General features: G+C 42.8%; 1 protein-coding gene across 4 annotated transcripts in view; it reads right to left on the reverse strand.

Annotated features, from left to right (window-relative positions):
* Positions 1–16,631, reverse strand: part of RFTN1 (raftlin, lipid raft linker 1) — a 143,902-nt gene that overhangs the window by 124,549 nt on the left and 2,722 nt on the right. For 2 of the 4 annotated variants that reach the window (XM_019535647.1, XM_019535631.1), the window contains exon 2: positions 12,730–12,882. In XM_019535647.1, coding sequence (XP_019391192.1) covers positions 12,730–12,874 — 145 coding nt within the window. In that variant the 5' untranslated portion in view covers positions 12,875–12,882. Of the gene's footprint in view, positions 1–12,729; positions 12,886–16,631 lie in introns of all 4 variants that reach the window. The other 2 variants (XM_019535656.1, XM_019535640.1) reach the window with 1 other exon arrangement.

Below are 16,631 nucleotides of genomic sequence, written 5' to 3' on the forward strand. Positions count from 1 at the left end.
GCAGCTAGGATCTGGAACCAACTTCCAAGGGAAGTGGTGCTGGCTCCTACCCTGGGGGTCTTTAAGAAGAGGCTTGATGCCTACCTGGCCAGAGTCATCTGAGCCCAGTTTTTCTCCTGCTCAGGCAGGGGGTCGGACTTAATGACCTACAAGGTCCCTTCCAACCCTACTTCTATAATTCTATGATACTCTCTGGGCTGGGCTCTGTGCTCCACAGCAGGGCTGGCCCCTCCCCTCTGCTCCCTGGCCAGAGCTCCAGGGACTGTGAGCTGCTTCCCTCCACCCCTCACCACTCCCTGCTAATCAGGAATTCCCCCCTCCCCTCTGCCTTGCTGAGAACGTGTCTGTGTATTAGCTAGCAGACCACATGCTGACTACAGTCTGTGCTGAATCAACAAATAGCTGGTAATGTCCCTCTGTTGTTTTCTTAATTGGGTGAGAAACATTATTATCAATTCCCTGCTAGGCTAATCACAGTGTCCTGCCAGGGCCTGGTCACATGCCCCCCAGTTCCACGCTGTGGAAAGAAGAGAGGGCTGCTCTAGCGCCACCCAACTTCTATCACAAGCCACTACAGACATGTGCCTGCATTTCTGGGATGTCTGTCTGGTTACAAAACTGATTTAGCCTAGCCAAGTTAGACTAACTTGCAAAGATTTAATCAATTCAGGCTCAGGCTTTTTGAATGTCTGTCCCTAGCCAGGTAAACAAGATTATTTGGGTAAAACACTTGTTACAGACTTTCTTGTAATTTAATGTTGCTTATTCCTAGAAGTCGTAGCATTTCCAGGTTCAAAGGCACATGTTATGCTGCTCAGCAAATAAACAATGTTAAAATACTGAAGTTGCATCAGGGTTTTCTAAAAGAAAAAGTCTCAGATCTGCACATCATGCTGGAACCAGCTAGAATTTGAAACCACAGATAACTGGAGGAGGCAATTTACTGTTAGCTATAGCTATGTAACTGCCTATGTGCGTAATACTGTGGTTACAACTCAAGCAGAACTTCTAAAAATTCAGTAGGAATTCTGCCAGGATGATAACTGCGGAGTCCTTTAAAATGTTCTTTTTATAATACTAAAACGGTTGTGTCATTGAAGGAAGGAATGTTTTGGTTTAATATTCCTGTATCTATCTACTAGATTTACCCTGTTCTCTATGTATTTATATCATATCATTATAGTTAGGATTGATTCAAAGACTTTCCATTATAGCAACAAGATCTGGTGTCAGCACAATGATACCAAAATTCATGCAGCCTACTGACTCAAAGCAAAGCTGTTCACCACACACTCAAAAGCAGTTATATTTTTTTTTCTTGGTAGGCCACTCATGAATACTAGCTAAAGCTCCAATTTGTTTTTCTTGTAAAGGAGATTTTCCTTCCTCTATTCTCCTTGGTGGATTTCCGAAACAAAGTAAAATGAGTAGGTTATATCCAACCAGATTTTTCTTATCAGTACATTTAAGAAAACTCAAGGACACCAAGATTTCCTGTTTTCCTTCATTAGGGAGACACTCTTCATTCAGTATTATTTTAAACTTCCACTTGCCAAGCTAAATTGCACAAGTAAGCTCTTAAGCTACTCTGAACTTCTTTAAAAAAAATTAACATGTTGCATATGTTTTGTGTTACATGACAAATTAATGGAGGCCTGGTAAAGAATTGTGAAACAGATCAACAAATTGCTACAAAGGTCCTACATATCCACCCCTGCTCCATAACAAAGATATCATGGATTTATTATGTAATCCATAACAAATTCCAAGCAACTAACCATAGAACTCAACCCTTCCCTGATTCAAATTAATGGAATTTTTGCCATTAATTCTAATGGAAACCAGATCGTGTGTCTTTGGCTTGTAGATGTTGAGGAATGTTCACCATTCCATCAGAAATAATCCCTTACACTTGCAGGCTGCCAAGCCTGGTTCCTTGGCTTCTGAACAGCATCAGAACGATACTAACCACATGGAGATTGGAAAAATGTGTAAAGCTTGAGGCAACAGATGAGGCAAAGGCAGAGAATTTGGATACAATACATGAATTGTTGACAAGATGATAATGTTTCTTAGAAGTACAATCTCTTTCAGATTTCTAACTTCTTTTCCATTACGTGACTATATTATTGGGTTAACTCTTTAAAAATTAATATGATAGGAGTTCAGCAATTTATTTTTATGGAACTGACACCCAAGCACTCTTAAGTAGTTTTCACAATCTCATCCTAACTTATTTATAGATCTTTTAATGTGCTTTAGCAAACAGGCCTATAGGACCAGACAGCTCCCCACAGACAGACAAAATATCACAATTTGGGAACACTGATTTAAATTGCATGCATGCTCTTTGTCACAAATTTATTAGAAATTGCAAGTCATACCTAATTTTCCATCTACTCAACCAAGTTACTGCCTTGTCAGAGGTCTTCTTACAGCATGGCATTGCTCTAGCGCACCTTGAGCCTTTACACAGCCAGGACTAACAACTTTTTAAAAATGGTATGTCCTTAACAGGTTCTTCAGCATGATAGTTTTGTACTATACACAGTAGCAAAATTACTTTCCAACTAATTTCTTATCTTAGGACCACTTATTAGGGCTGTGCAATGCTTCGATCACTGATTCGATTTGGCAGAGATTTGGCCCAATTAGGCAGCCAAATCTACAAATCTAAATCGAATCAAGAGATCCTTTAAACTCTGCAGATCAAATCGGAACTCTCTGAATCAATTCAGAGAGATTGGATGATTAGCACATAAAGACGGCTTTAGATGTTTTTTCTACATACCTCAAGGTACCATGCAACTCGTAAACGCTGAGATGGTGGGGTGGATGGAGCATCCCAAGGGAGTGCAGGGGGGTCCCCAGCACGCTCGGCGGTGGACCTGGAAGTGGACCAGAAGCACTTCTGGTCTACTTCCGGGTCTGCTGTGGAGCATGCGGGCAACCTCGCTGCACTCCCTTGGGATGCTCCATGCACCCCACCATCTCAGCGTTTACGAGTTGCGTGGTACCTTGAGATATGTAGAAAAGGCATTTAAAGTGGTGTCTATAGCCTAATCTCTGATTCTCTGAATCAGCATTGAATCTTCAAGATTCAGCCAAATCGAATCAGGACAGCGATCTGAATCAACTAATCGAATCACTGTCTCCCGATTTGGGCCGGATCCAAAGCTGAATAGAATACAGCCCGTTTCACACACCCTTGCCGCTTATGCACTTGAGTGTGATGTAGCAGTTACTACATCAGATAAGAAGTCAGGAGTTTAAGAGACTGTTCCCAGCTTTGCCACTGACTCTCTACATAACAATTTTTCTGGGCTGCAGGTTCTTCATCTCATAGTGAAATTAATCTTTCTCTACTTCATGACACTGCTGCATTAATTTAGTAATTGATGTTTGTGGCATTTGGAGAGCACGGTAGGAATATGCGTGCTTTAACAAAAAATACCAAATGTTTTTATTCACAGAAAAGCATACTACAAATAGGCTGTTGGAATATTTTGCATATCACCTACAGCATACTATATCTCAAGGGAGTCTACCAAAACATGAACCCATAACAAAGCACTTCATATAAAAACTAACAAAGGCTGCTTCTAGTATGTATTCTAATTATTTCCACAAAAGGTAAAGAAATATCAAGTTGTTTTCACTAGTTCTTTAAAGCTGATATTTATAATAAAAAAAAATATAGAGCATGAAACAGTAACAAGTTTAATTTTTCTTTCACACTGCATTACATAAATGTTGTCTGTTCATGCCTTGAGAAACTTTTAAGTATTGCTTTGACTTACTATAGTAGAAACTGGGTGGTTTCAAAGTACTTTGGATTCCTTTGGGTTCAAGGGACCCTGGATTCTTCACGGCTAGGGACAGACATTCAAAAAGCCTGAGCCTGAATTCATTCAATTTTTGCAGGTTAGTCTAACCTGGCTCGGCTAAACCAGTTTGTAACCGTAAGACATTCCCTCTGGATTGAAAAAAATTTAGGCACATGCTTGCAGTGGTTCAGGCTAGAAGCTGGGGGGCACTAGAGCAGCCCTTCCTTCCCTTTCACAGAGCTGAGCTGAGGGATGCATGGCCAGGCCCCAGCAGGATGCTCTGATGTTCCCCGCACTCCTGAGCAGCTCAGCAGGGAATGTTTATCACCCCATACTCAGTGTTTATCAATCCATTAAGAAAACAAAGCCTATCTCCATTAGTTCAAGCTCTTCTTAAACAGCTTTTCCAAGGAAGGACATTACCAGCTACCTGTTGATTAACTCCAAAAAGCCTGTCTGCCTTTGTTGTCTCCCACAGGACAGACTGTAGCCAGCTTGTGGTCTGCTAGCTAATGCTGAGAACTGCCTGTGTAAAGCAGAGAGGCGGGTGTGGGGTATTATTCCTGCTCATCAGGGAGAAGCCAGGCAGACACCTGCAGTCTCTGCTGGAGCTCCAACAAGGGAGCGGGGGAGTGGGGGCAGCCCTGCCATGGAGCAGAGAGCCCTGCCCAGCCCAGAGAGCATGCCGGGATGCTGGGGGAGTCTGTTTTATCTTAAACCAGTAAGGGGTCTGGGACAGATATTGCATAAACCAGTTTGACCCAAATTAGTTAAGTCCAATACTACAGGTTTATCTCAAACTGGTTCAGCCATTTTCAAACTGGTTTATGTGCACTGACCCAGACCTTGGAGTTTAAGCTTTCTCTGGACTCATGTTGGAGGCCACCCTGGTCAACCCAGCTATAAATACATGCATGTTCTGGCAGGAATCAAAGGCACTGGACATGAGCTAGCGACTCTTTTGTGAGTTGCTAGCTACAGAAACTGGCATACGTTCATCATAGTAGCCTGATAGACCATCTAGGCTCTGGTGAATCTTGACATAGATTGACCTGGGCAAACTTGGGCCCACGTAGAAGTGTTTAAAAGGATCACGGCCTAAAGCAGTACACCACACACACTGCTGTTACAGAAGGGATAAAAAAATCTCATATAAATAGTTCACCCCCCCACACCATTTTCCTGCTCTGAAATCTATAGAAGTTATCTTTATATATGTATCTGATATGAGGCAAGGTTTCTATGAAAGAATTTCCTTTTTAGTCCAGCTGTCTTTTACATATGATCTATACATGATCTGGTTCTAACCAGCACAAAAAATTCTGAACTAATAATATTTCTCCATCCTAAATTCATTTTACCAGTCTCAAGGACAAAATTATGGTACCCAACCAGGTCAACTGGAAATACAAAAGTATAATGATGATTTTCTTTATGCTCCTCTGCTTGAAAAATGAAAGGAGGAAATTAAATTACCTCAACGCTGAGAAAACAATTGCTTTTGCTAGTCTTAAATCAAATAAGAACACCTGCAAATGCACTATTTTTTTAAATGTACAACCACATACTTTAAAAGAGTTTTTAGATGAATGGTGAAAGGAGACAGAAGACAGGCATAAGCTACTGTTTAATGTAATACAAAAATCACTGCTAGAAAGAGATGGTAACTACCATAGTCAATAGCAAATGCTATATTCTGCAGCAAACAGAAACTTCTGATGAAAAGAAAAGCACACAAGTCCTATGAATGCTCTCTCTAGCCTCTATATGCATCTCTCTCTGTATGAAATATTTTCAAATATGATTATAAGTTCAATTAGATCTTTTATGCCAGATACTGTATTATTAAACTATGCCTTCTGAAGGAACCTGGAATTTCTTGATAATTTAACTAAAACTCATTATTACATGTTCATTTAGCTTTCAAATTTGTGTCACAAAATATGACCTTTTTATAAAGGCTCATCATCTATACCATATTAGTACGTTTTAATATTAAAACATTATCTTTAATAATCTGTAACAAGTGTTGTTTGAACAGTACAACAGGGCACTAACAATATTACTTGCATAAAGTCCAAAGGTATATATAAAGACAGATCAGACACCTACATCCAATTATAATGCAACAATGCTTCTGCACCAATTTGCTCGTGTAATGTTACACACTACAAACAAGGCAATACAGACCTAAAAAGGCAACATACCGACAAAGGATAGAGGAGAAATGCAACTCAGAACTACTTTTTCTAACCTTTGAGAGTCACTACAGAAACTGGCATGCCTTAATCACCCAAGCCTACATCAGGGGTGTGCAGATCCAGCTTGCCAGGAAATTTCATCCAACCTGAAGGCAGGTTCCTACCAATTCACTGTATCTGGCCAAGTCCTGGGCTGCCCCTGTTGTGTTTGCATGGGCCGAGCCCTGCTCATTCCTGTGGGGGCAGCACGCATTGCACTCCCACCTTCACCTATGGGACGGCCCTGACCTCAACCCAGCAGGTAGGGAAACAGCAGCAGTGGGTGGAGGAAGGGTGGCAGCGGTGGTGGAGAAGTAATGGCAACAGCAGCAGGCGGGCAGTAGCAGTGGCAGCAGGTGGGAAGCAGTGGCAGCTGTGAAAGAGCACAGGGCCCACACTGGTGCCAGCAGGGGACCAGGGAGGGTCAGCAGGAGCACAGAACCCAGGCTGGAAGGGGCACAAGGTCCTCCTGGCTCCATAGCACAGGGCTCACATACAGTTCCCAGGTTCTCCACCCAAGCTGCATGCCTCCTGGGGAAGCCCCACGTGATGGAGTAGGCAGCCCTGCTCACTGCCACGTGTAGGTCATGGGGAATGGCAGGGAGCTGCGTGCTGTGCAACCAGGCCAGCTCTGCACCTCTCCCTGCTGCCCTTGCTTAGCCCCATGATCTGCACTGCTGGCTTCATTGCATGGGGCTTCATTAAGTAGGGCTCCACTCTGGCAGTGCAGGGCTTAGGCAGAGAACCTGGGAAATGCACATGAACCCTGCATGATGGAGCCAGTGGCCTGGCCACGTGCAGTCCTGGGGCTCACCTAGAATATGTGCCGTCAGGGGGCTCCACCTGCTGTGGGCTGTAAGTAAGCCAAGGACCCATTGCCTGCTGCTGCTGCTGGCAGCAGAGACTGTGCACAATGGGCATGTATAAGGGGGCTCCCCATGCACATCCCCCCACATACACCCACAGCCCTCCAAAAACCTCATACCTACCCACACATCCCCACAAATCCCCACCACATACACACAGAACCCCACAAAACCCATACCCACCCACACCTACCCACACCCCTCCACATGCTTCCCCACCAACCCCACACACACATCCACACACATAGTCCCCCACAAACCCCACACCCATCCCCCCAAATATACAAGAATAAGACTTCATTTTAAGCTGTTATGCAATTGCCTCTATATGCACTACACAAACACACACAAATCAGGACAAAAATATTTTTTGACATAATATCAAAATCAAAATGTGTTATGACAGATGTTTAATTTTTAGTACATAATTTTTTTTGCTGTTCCAAGACAGTAAAAACCCCTTCACATAAAGGAGTACTTCTGGGGGCAAGACAAGGGACTTCCAGTGGCACAGGGCAAGGGTTAGGGGTGGGACTTTCAGTCCAAAGATGGCCACCAGGGGACGGTGGGCAGAACACCTGTCAAGGGGTGGAGCTACCCTTGTAGCCCTTGACAGCTTGCCAAAATTCATTAAGCAGCACTCCAGATTAAATAATTACCCACCACTGGCCTAGATAGTTGATCAGGCTAATAAGACTTTGGCACTGATTGACCTGAGCAAACTCAAGCTCTTTTAATAGAAGATCAGAATAAAAGTGATGTTTTGTGTTCCAATAAAGAATTTTAATACACCTAGGTTGCCATAAGTCCACCACATAAAAGATTTGGGTCAGTTAAATTATGCATAAAAATAAATACATCTCCATAGTGTTCTTTTGACTACAAGTCTTTTATATCCATCATATCCACTGTTGTGGGCCTTTTGCTGAAGTGTTAGCATGTGAGCCTGATTGCCAGGGAAACAGGGGTAGGGAAACATGCCTGCAGTAGACCACGCCAGGAGCCAGGAGGTGCTAGAGCATGCCTCCCTGCTTGGCTGGAGCAGGCAGCTTGGGCCAATGCTACCATGCCAACCCTGCAAAGGAGGGCTTGCAGGAGAGGTGGGATACTGGGGGACTGAGAGTTAACCTGAATCTGGAGGGGATCTGGGACAGAAGTTCAATAAACCGATTTAACCTAAATCAGTTAAGTCTGGTGGTACATCTGTCCAGGTTTATCTTAAACTGACTTCAGCCACTTTGAAAGCAGTTTAAGTGCATTACACTTCTGTTGTGTTACATATTTGAACCAGTTTCCGATCACTTATATTAATTTATGTATAATTTCTGTCCCTAGCCAATGTGTTCGAAGAATTTTTCAATAGCTCTGAATACACACTGTACCTCACAGCTTAAAGCACCAGCACTGAGCACATGGCTTTTCTAATAAAGATCTGAGTTCTTGCAGTCCAAATGGAGTCCCTTTATTATTGCACAGAGGTCTGTGTGAAACACTGACATTTCTATTAATCATGCAAAATGTTGGGATTTTGGTGTTTTTATAATTCAAACCACTTGTTCAGGATATATTGTTACCCCAATGTAAAATGCTTCATACAGCCCTGTTGGATTTGCATCACATGGCAAATATGAGTCTCATGCCAGCCATTGTTCAAGGCCAAAGCTTGTCATAACTCATCAGGCAACAACATTGCAATAGGAGCTTGGTGTGTGAATGATTTAGCCTGGACCAGTGTTGGGGGTGGGGGGGGCATGCCCCTGGGTGCCAGCCAGGCCCTTCGGGGGGTACTCGGTCTCCCGGCAGCACTTCCAGTGAAACCAGAAGTGCTGCTGGCATTTCCAGGCTTGGCAATCACCTGCGGGAGGCAGGGGCATGGCCACACAAATGCAGGCATTGGGCCCTGGGCACCAGAAACCCATGGGATGTCACTGCATAGATCATCAGGGACCCTGCAAAGGATCATGGTGGTGGGGGCCAGAAGACAGCATGCTGCCATTGCTGGCCTAGGTTACCTGGCTCCACAGATATGAAAGGGTTCTGTGACTTGTGACACTTTGAGATGGGTGTGAAGATGAAGGCAGGCAAGTCATGGTGTTATTGCAAAACTCAGTTCCTTCTCTTATAGGTAGCTTGCCCATACTTTCTCAGATGTTAGGATAATGCATGTGAAGCACTCTGATAAGACAGGTATGGGTACCATGGAAGTCTTAAAATCGAGGTAACTTATTTTATATTTAATTCTACTAGCTCCACAAATGCTTTTGTAAGAGTATCAGGCAATAGGCATGAAGGTACTCAGAATTCACATAGCCAATTTTGAAATTGTTGTACGTGTATTTATTTCAATTTCGAAACAAATATGAAAAGTAACCAACTGGATAGGCAAGGTACTCTTGACAACTAATAATACATTCTAATGAGCACAAAAAAGGTACCAGTCCTGCACGTGCATAGACATATGCTTAAATCAAATAAGAACACACAAGAAACAAGTCCACAAAAGTGAACTTTCTCCCACAGAAGCTCCCCCAACCCTATTTCTGTTGAATCTACTATCCTCCCTAACCATTCCCTCCGAACTTGCAGCTTCACTAAATACCAATCCATACAGAGGGTTTTTACAGGATGACAATTTGTACTGTTTTGGACTATGGAAGTCAATTCTAAAGTCAAAAGGATCACACAGGGGGCATCCAACTAGCAATTCCTTCTGTTCTACATATGAGAGACCTCCAACTTGAACTGCTTCACCAATTTCAAAGTGGCAGTTACACAGGGAAAGAACCAAAAAAGTAAAATTTTAAGGCTAAGTACAGACAATCAAAAAGTCCCAAGCTGAACTGATTCAGTCTTTGCAGGTTAATATAAACTGCATTGATTGAACTGCAAAGCAAGTGAACAGACATTCACTTTTGATTCTTGAAATGCAGCCACCTGACTGCAATGGCTCAGGCTAGATGCTGTGGGGAGGGGAGGAGGGGGTACCAGAGCACACTTTCCCTTCCCTACTCTTCAGCAGTAGCCAGAGCTGGGAGGAAAGCCCTCTGAGGCTTTCCCACCTCCCTGCAGGAGTTGGGGGTGAAGAGGGAAACAGAGCCAGCTGCCCCACCGAGTATGATGGGGGGGAGTTTTAAATTCCTACCCTGGCCTACATGGACCCAACTAAGGTATGCCCAAGCAGCCCCTGCCAGGCTTTTTCCCTGCTCCCCATTCCAGTAGAGAGATGGGGACAGAGGGGCGGGGACAGGAATTTAAACCCCCTCCCCGTCGCACATGGTACCCCAGCAGGGGTCTGCCTGGTGGGGGTGAAGCAGCCTCTGACAGCCTTTTACCCACTCTCTGCTCAAGTGGAGAGCATGGCCAGACCCCGAGCCAGGCAAGCACAATGAGACTGAGGAGGGGGCTTAAACCCCCTCCCCCACCTGCGGTCTGTCTAGCAGGGGCAGAGCAACCCCTGACAGACTTTTCCCCTGCTCCCTAGCTGCACGAAAGTGGGGGCTGGGGAGGAGAAGGCATAGCCAAATGCCAGTCTGGGCTGGCATGCTGAGGCATAGGGGGAGGGAGGGGGTTTAAGCCCCTCCCCTACCTGCACAGGATCCCAGCCCTTCACCTCTGCCTCAGTGTACTGAACTGGGCCGGCATCTGGCCATGGTCTCTGTTCTCTGCTCAACCAGTGAGCAAAGAAAAGCCTGTCAGGGGCTGCTCCGTGCCTGCCAGGCAGACCCTGGCTAGGGTCCCATGCAAGCAGGGGACAGGGCTTAAACCTACCTCCCTTCTCCTATGCCTTAATTTGCTGGCCCAGGATGGGGTCTGGCCACACCCCTCACTCTCCACTCGAGCAAAGGAAAAGCCTGTCAGGGTCTGCTCTGCCCCTGTCATGTAGACCTGGCTGGGGTCTGGAACCAGGTTTCCCCTGAACCCCTTGCTCAGCCTGCCAGAGCAATGATAGGGTTCCAGCTAGGGAAGAGAGGGGTGGGGCCAACCTTGCTCTACTGGAGCAGACAGCACAGCCCAGGGTTGCAAAGCACCCTGGGATGCTGTGAGACTCTGAGTTAACTTGAATCAGAAAGGGGTCTGGGACAGAAGTTGCATAAACCGGTTTGACCCAAATCAGTTCAGTCTGATACTATATCCAACCATGTTTATCTTAAACCAGTTTTGGCCATTTTGAAAGTGTTTTAAGTGCACTGTATTTCTGTTGTGTTACAATCTGAACTAGTTTCTGATAATTTAAACTGGTTTATGTGTAACTTCTGTTCCTGGCCTAATACTTTGGGAGGGGCTAGGTTCCTCACCCCCCTAAGATGACAGTTTGAGAAGTAACCAGGGTACACAGACTGAGGTGCTCCAACTGTTTGCTATGGATTTTAATTCAAAGGGTACCACTTCTCCAATCAGTTGCATGGGACTATGGCCATGGACAGGCATTATATTTATGCTGGGAGAAAAAAACACCCTTCTCCTGGCACAAGAAAAGAGTGTATTAGCCACTCAAAGGGTGTGCTGTGGCAGAGACATGGCTCTTCCAGAAAAAAATAAGAGCACCTCCAACCAGGTAGATCTCTGTTCTCATGTATCAATTGGAACAGCTGTATGCATTTCCCACCGCTTTCATAGACTGGGGTCACCACAGTCTGTGGAAGGGGAGAAGGGCATAGCCTTACCACCTGACTCCTCCTTCCAGGACCAAGAGACATTTCTCCATGCTGTCAAAGAACCAGGACAGCATCCAGGGCTAGGTTTTTCATCCCTGCAAACTTCCCAAAAACCTGCAGTGCTGGAATTGAACATTTGTGCATACCCTACATCTGGGGTCCAGGTAATCAGAGAAGTGCCCTTTGAATTAAAAGCTGTATCAAGCAGCTAAGAGACTCTCCCTTAATTTGGCAACCCACTGCAAATTAAGTTGGTTCTGAACCATGAGGACAAATGATCTGGGTTATACTGTATCTAGAGAAGATAAGTCTCTATTTGTTTATCCCTTTACCAGCTAGAGAACGTGATGTTGAACTCTGCATGAATTTAGCTGGCCAACCGGGTTCTGGAGTGTGATCACATAGCAGCAAGCTATCGTCCCCTGCTCCAGCAATAGTTTCCCAAATGGTTTAGTGTTCCTGGATGTAAAATGCACAGGACTAGCCTGATCAAGTAAGAGAAAGTATGGATGACAGTTATCTGGGAATCTAGGCTCACAGATATCAGTAAGAGAAAAAAACAACTATAACATCTACAGACAGTGGCAGGAATGAAAATGCAGACCCTATCTGGTTATTAATAGAAGGACAAAGTTAATTGTTGAACAACATAAAGGAAAAAAACATTGCAACTACATAACACTTGACCTCTCACCTTCCTGTTTTTTGAGATTTTTCCTTTTGCCACTCTCTATCTTGCCAGTGGACCAGACCAAATTAATGAAAGATGACCCGCAGGCATTTGTAACAGCCTGAGGATTATGAAAGACAGGCCAGCAAACGTGACAATACCAAATTGAACCCCTTAGAACAGCCATCTGACTGGGGAACAGTGGGAAATCACATAGGCTTCTAGCTGTGAATCACTTTCCCAAGTAAAATCTGGATAATGAGCAAAGATAAACAAATTTATCCTTTCACATGCAATGATATTAATATAATACGAAGAATCCCTTCTAAAACCTGAACCCCACCCCGCAAAAATAGCCCCCACATTTTAGGCACTGGTTTGAAACGCACAGTAGGAAAATGCTGAATAAGCTTTCCTCAAATTGTCTAATTTAACAAAAAATAGCCAGAAGATAAATACTTGTGTACTTACTATCATTCAGAGTTGTAAAGTCCAGGAAACGATACTCATAGCAAACATCAATCTTGGTTTCTACCTGGGGTCTCTTCAAAGTTGAATAGATATTACCAGGCCGTTTTTCATCGTGTTTCTCTAACTTGTTTAATCCACAACCCATTTCAACAGCTGCTGATAGAGAGAGGCATGGGAAAAGGAAGAGAAAATAGAATTCAGCATTGATTCTTCAATTACATATGTCGTATCATCAAAACTTTGGCAATTTTTATTTTTTTAAAGAGGTAAACAGCCCATGGATTTTTATGAAATAGCATAAATGAACTATTTTTATTATACACCATGCAGATTTTGTTCACTTTATTGGAAGACTGACAGTGTAATTTATATTGTTCCTTAGCTGGTATGTACTCAAATATATCTGAAGGACATATATTCCATTATAAAAAAGTAATGGAAAAATGCAATATGATGTCATTAAGCACTCAACACATATATAAGCAACAATTCTAATATATCCATCCCTGTTATGGGAAAATTCAATTGTAGCTGTCCAACTTTAAAATTTTAACTTTAAAATTTCTAACTCGTGTGTTTCTATGTACAAAACAGTTATCTGTAACTAGATTTGTCAGGTTTTCTGTAAAAATCCAACTTTCCCCTTTTCAGGGAGGAAATAACATTTTAAATAAGCTGCAACTGACCAATCATGCATGGCAGCCTAAATATACAAATTGGAAACAGAAATCAACATGTGCTAAAGAGAAGATTTGTATCTTTGGTATGAAAATGTCCCAAGAAACATTACACAAACGTGCATCAAATGTCATCCTATGCTTTAAATCTTTAGAGATTTGCTCTACAAACCACCATCCCAACCCTGAAACTTCTCTGTTTATTTTGGCAGAAAATATAAACTACATTATTTTACTCATTTCTATAAGCTAGACTCAGCTATTTTATTTTGTGAAATAAGAGCTAAGGATATTTAAATATCTTCTTCTATGCCAGACAACAGTTTCTTCTGTTAATGCCAATAATCAGCACTGCAAACATTTAGCAATTCACTGAACATGTTTCCTCTACCAAATGAAAATTCCTTTCCTTTGTTCACTGAGCTGTATTAATTCACTACATAAGGTTCCTTGGGCACTATGGGTAGCAAAAGGTTAAAATAAAATTACGAAAAACACTCTTTCTTTGATGTCCTGATTTGTCAAGGTCCTTAAGCATAAGAGCTGTCTCATTACTTTGCTTTTAATGGGACTGCTCAGATACCTAACTGTAAGTTTGTGCCTAAGTACCTTGTTGAATCGGGAACCAGGACAGCAAGGAGATCTCATCAAAAGAAATCACCTGGCTGTATTTCAGGTACATATAATCCAAATGTAAAGCATATTTTTTATATAAAAATATTTATAAAGCATGATGAAATAATAAAAACAGTGAGTACTTTGAGAGTACTTTGGGCATGTGAAAAGTCCCACTGAAATCATCAGAACTCTTTATGGAGCTGGGATGATGTCCTAAAAAATTCAGTAGAGCCTCAAAAGAGACATTAAAAACCACTGCTCAATTTTACTAAGAGTATTGCATTTTTTCTGAGTTAGTTGGAACGCTCTGGAAAATGCTGTATTTACTCAAATCCAAGATGAGGTTTCCTACCCCCGCCCCCGATCAACATGGTGTGGGAAAAAGCCTTGTGTTAGACAAGGAGATTTAAACAATTCAGTCTGCCAACTCATTTTCTATTTAGATTAACAAAATTCATCCTATAAGAATGCTATGATCTTAATAATCTCTTATATCATTCACATGTTCAGCCATTCGGATACACCTAGAAATGAAACCTAGACCTGACTAGATTTGTTAGTCTGTATCTCATTTTTAATTCTGTTATGTACCAAAATTGAATATAATGAATTGAAAATCATCATCAAAACCTACAGTTGAGTAGTTCTTAGATATAGCCTTCTGAATGACAAAGTAGAGTCACCAGTAGTAGAAAATGGTTTTCCTGTTCCACAGATTACAGTTTCCACAATTTATCTGAGTTTCCCTTATCTTGAGTGAGCCCCTTAATAGATGTCAAGTCAAACTGCTGCATTTTACCCCGGAGTCCAATACATATTTACTTACTATACAAAATGAAATGGCTCCAGATAGAATAGACTGACATACTCCCCACCCAGAACACATCCTACACCTGAAAAACTTTCCCTGATGGAAGTTTTACTGGCATCCCAGAAGCTGGTCTAGAACTTTCAAGAAACAGTTATAGTTACCAAGACAATCCTTCTCCTTTTTTGGACTCCTCCATGATTCATGAAAGCAGATGCAGTTGACTAAAATGATCAAAAATGTGACAGGAATTGATTTTCTACCTTTTAGAGATCTACCACCTTTTCTGTTCTCAGTTTATCATCTCCAAATCAAACTTTTAGTATACTGCTGGTTGAAACCCAGCATCTCAGTCCATATAAAAACAAATTTGAAATACCCTTTAAGACAAACTGCATTAAAGTACTCTACCAGACTGAGACAAGATAATTTTATATATTTAATATTTATATCACTGTAGCACCCAGAACCTGTGCCTATACAAACACAAAAGCTATTGCCAACCTGTTATTAAACAAAGTTAGCATGGAGTAAGTTAGTTCCTACTACTGCACTAAAACAATCAACAAACTTGTTTTAGAAGTTTTATTATGAACTTTGAATTTGCACTGGAGGAAGAGAGAGCATCAGAGCTCTTCCCTGAGCCTGCAGCACAGCTACAGTAAGCCTCTCAAGGAAGGGAAGGGTGAAGCTAGTTTGCTCCTCTCATTTCAGCAGCTGCTAGTGTAAGCTACATCAACACAATCTTCCTCCTTGGCCAGTCACATCAGCCTGAGGAAACCAGAAGGGAAAGAACGGTCTACATCAGACTAGGGAAATCTCCCAAGAAAGTCATTCTTGTGAAGCATTTTGATTCCTCCCTCTTCTATGATTATTAATCAAATGCACATACAATGTAAAATTTTCACAAGGCAGTAGCCCTGAATTATCTGTTTTACAACCATGCTTAGAAATAAATGGGTATGTAAATGTACACATGAAGTTTATGATATAGTGAGGCTACGGACAGATAGATTAACAGTTCTCTAAGCCAGGGCCGTCCCACTAGTGGTCTATGTCAGCTTAACATGTGGACTGTGGGCTCCTGCCCAACTGCTGTTTCTGGTTCCTGCTACAGTAGCAGCCAGGGTTTCCAGGCTCCCCACACCTCTTCCAGCTTCTGCTTCCTGCTCCTAGGGTCAGCGGGTCTGGGATGCCTCTACCACACATGTGCCACTGGGGCGCCCCTGCTGGCAAATCAAAGCCGAAGTGGGGACACAAAACTCAAGAATTTAATGCACTTGGATGAACCCTTGGTTAAAGAGTTGTCTGCAAATAAATCATAGGGCCCAGGAGGCCCCTTCCAATCCTATGTTCCACTCAAGGCAGAGGGATCAACTATCCCCCACCTGATAATTCTAGCACCTGAAATTGCACAGCTACAAGGATAAGGAACTGGCCAAAAAGGAGACAAGATTGGGAAGCATCAGGTTAGAAGGAACTCCAGACTCAGATCTGGACCCAACTTTGTTTGATATTTTGCACTGATGATCTTGGCACAAAAGTAGCATGGGGCTAATGATTTTTTCTGGACACAAAGGTTCAAACCATTGACAGTGAAAATCAGAATATAACATAGAAAGAAATGGATGATCCTGAGGACCGGAATAATAGAACTGGGATGAAATTTAATAACATGACCTGCAGGTCCCCTGCGCGAACTCCGCGGGCTGCAACTGAACTCCAACTAGCTTCAGGCATCAAGGACAACAAAAAGTCCTTTTTCAGATATGTGGGGAGCCGGAGGAAAAGCAAGGGCA

Source organism: Crocodylus porosus, unplaced genomic scaffold (assembly GCF_001723895.1).
Source record: "Crocodylus porosus isolate Cpor-Errol unplaced genomic scaffold, CroPor_comp1, whole genome shotgun sequence".
Classification (NCBI taxonomy): Eukaryota; Metazoa; Chordata; order Crocodylia; family Crocodylidae; genus Crocodylus; species Crocodylus porosus.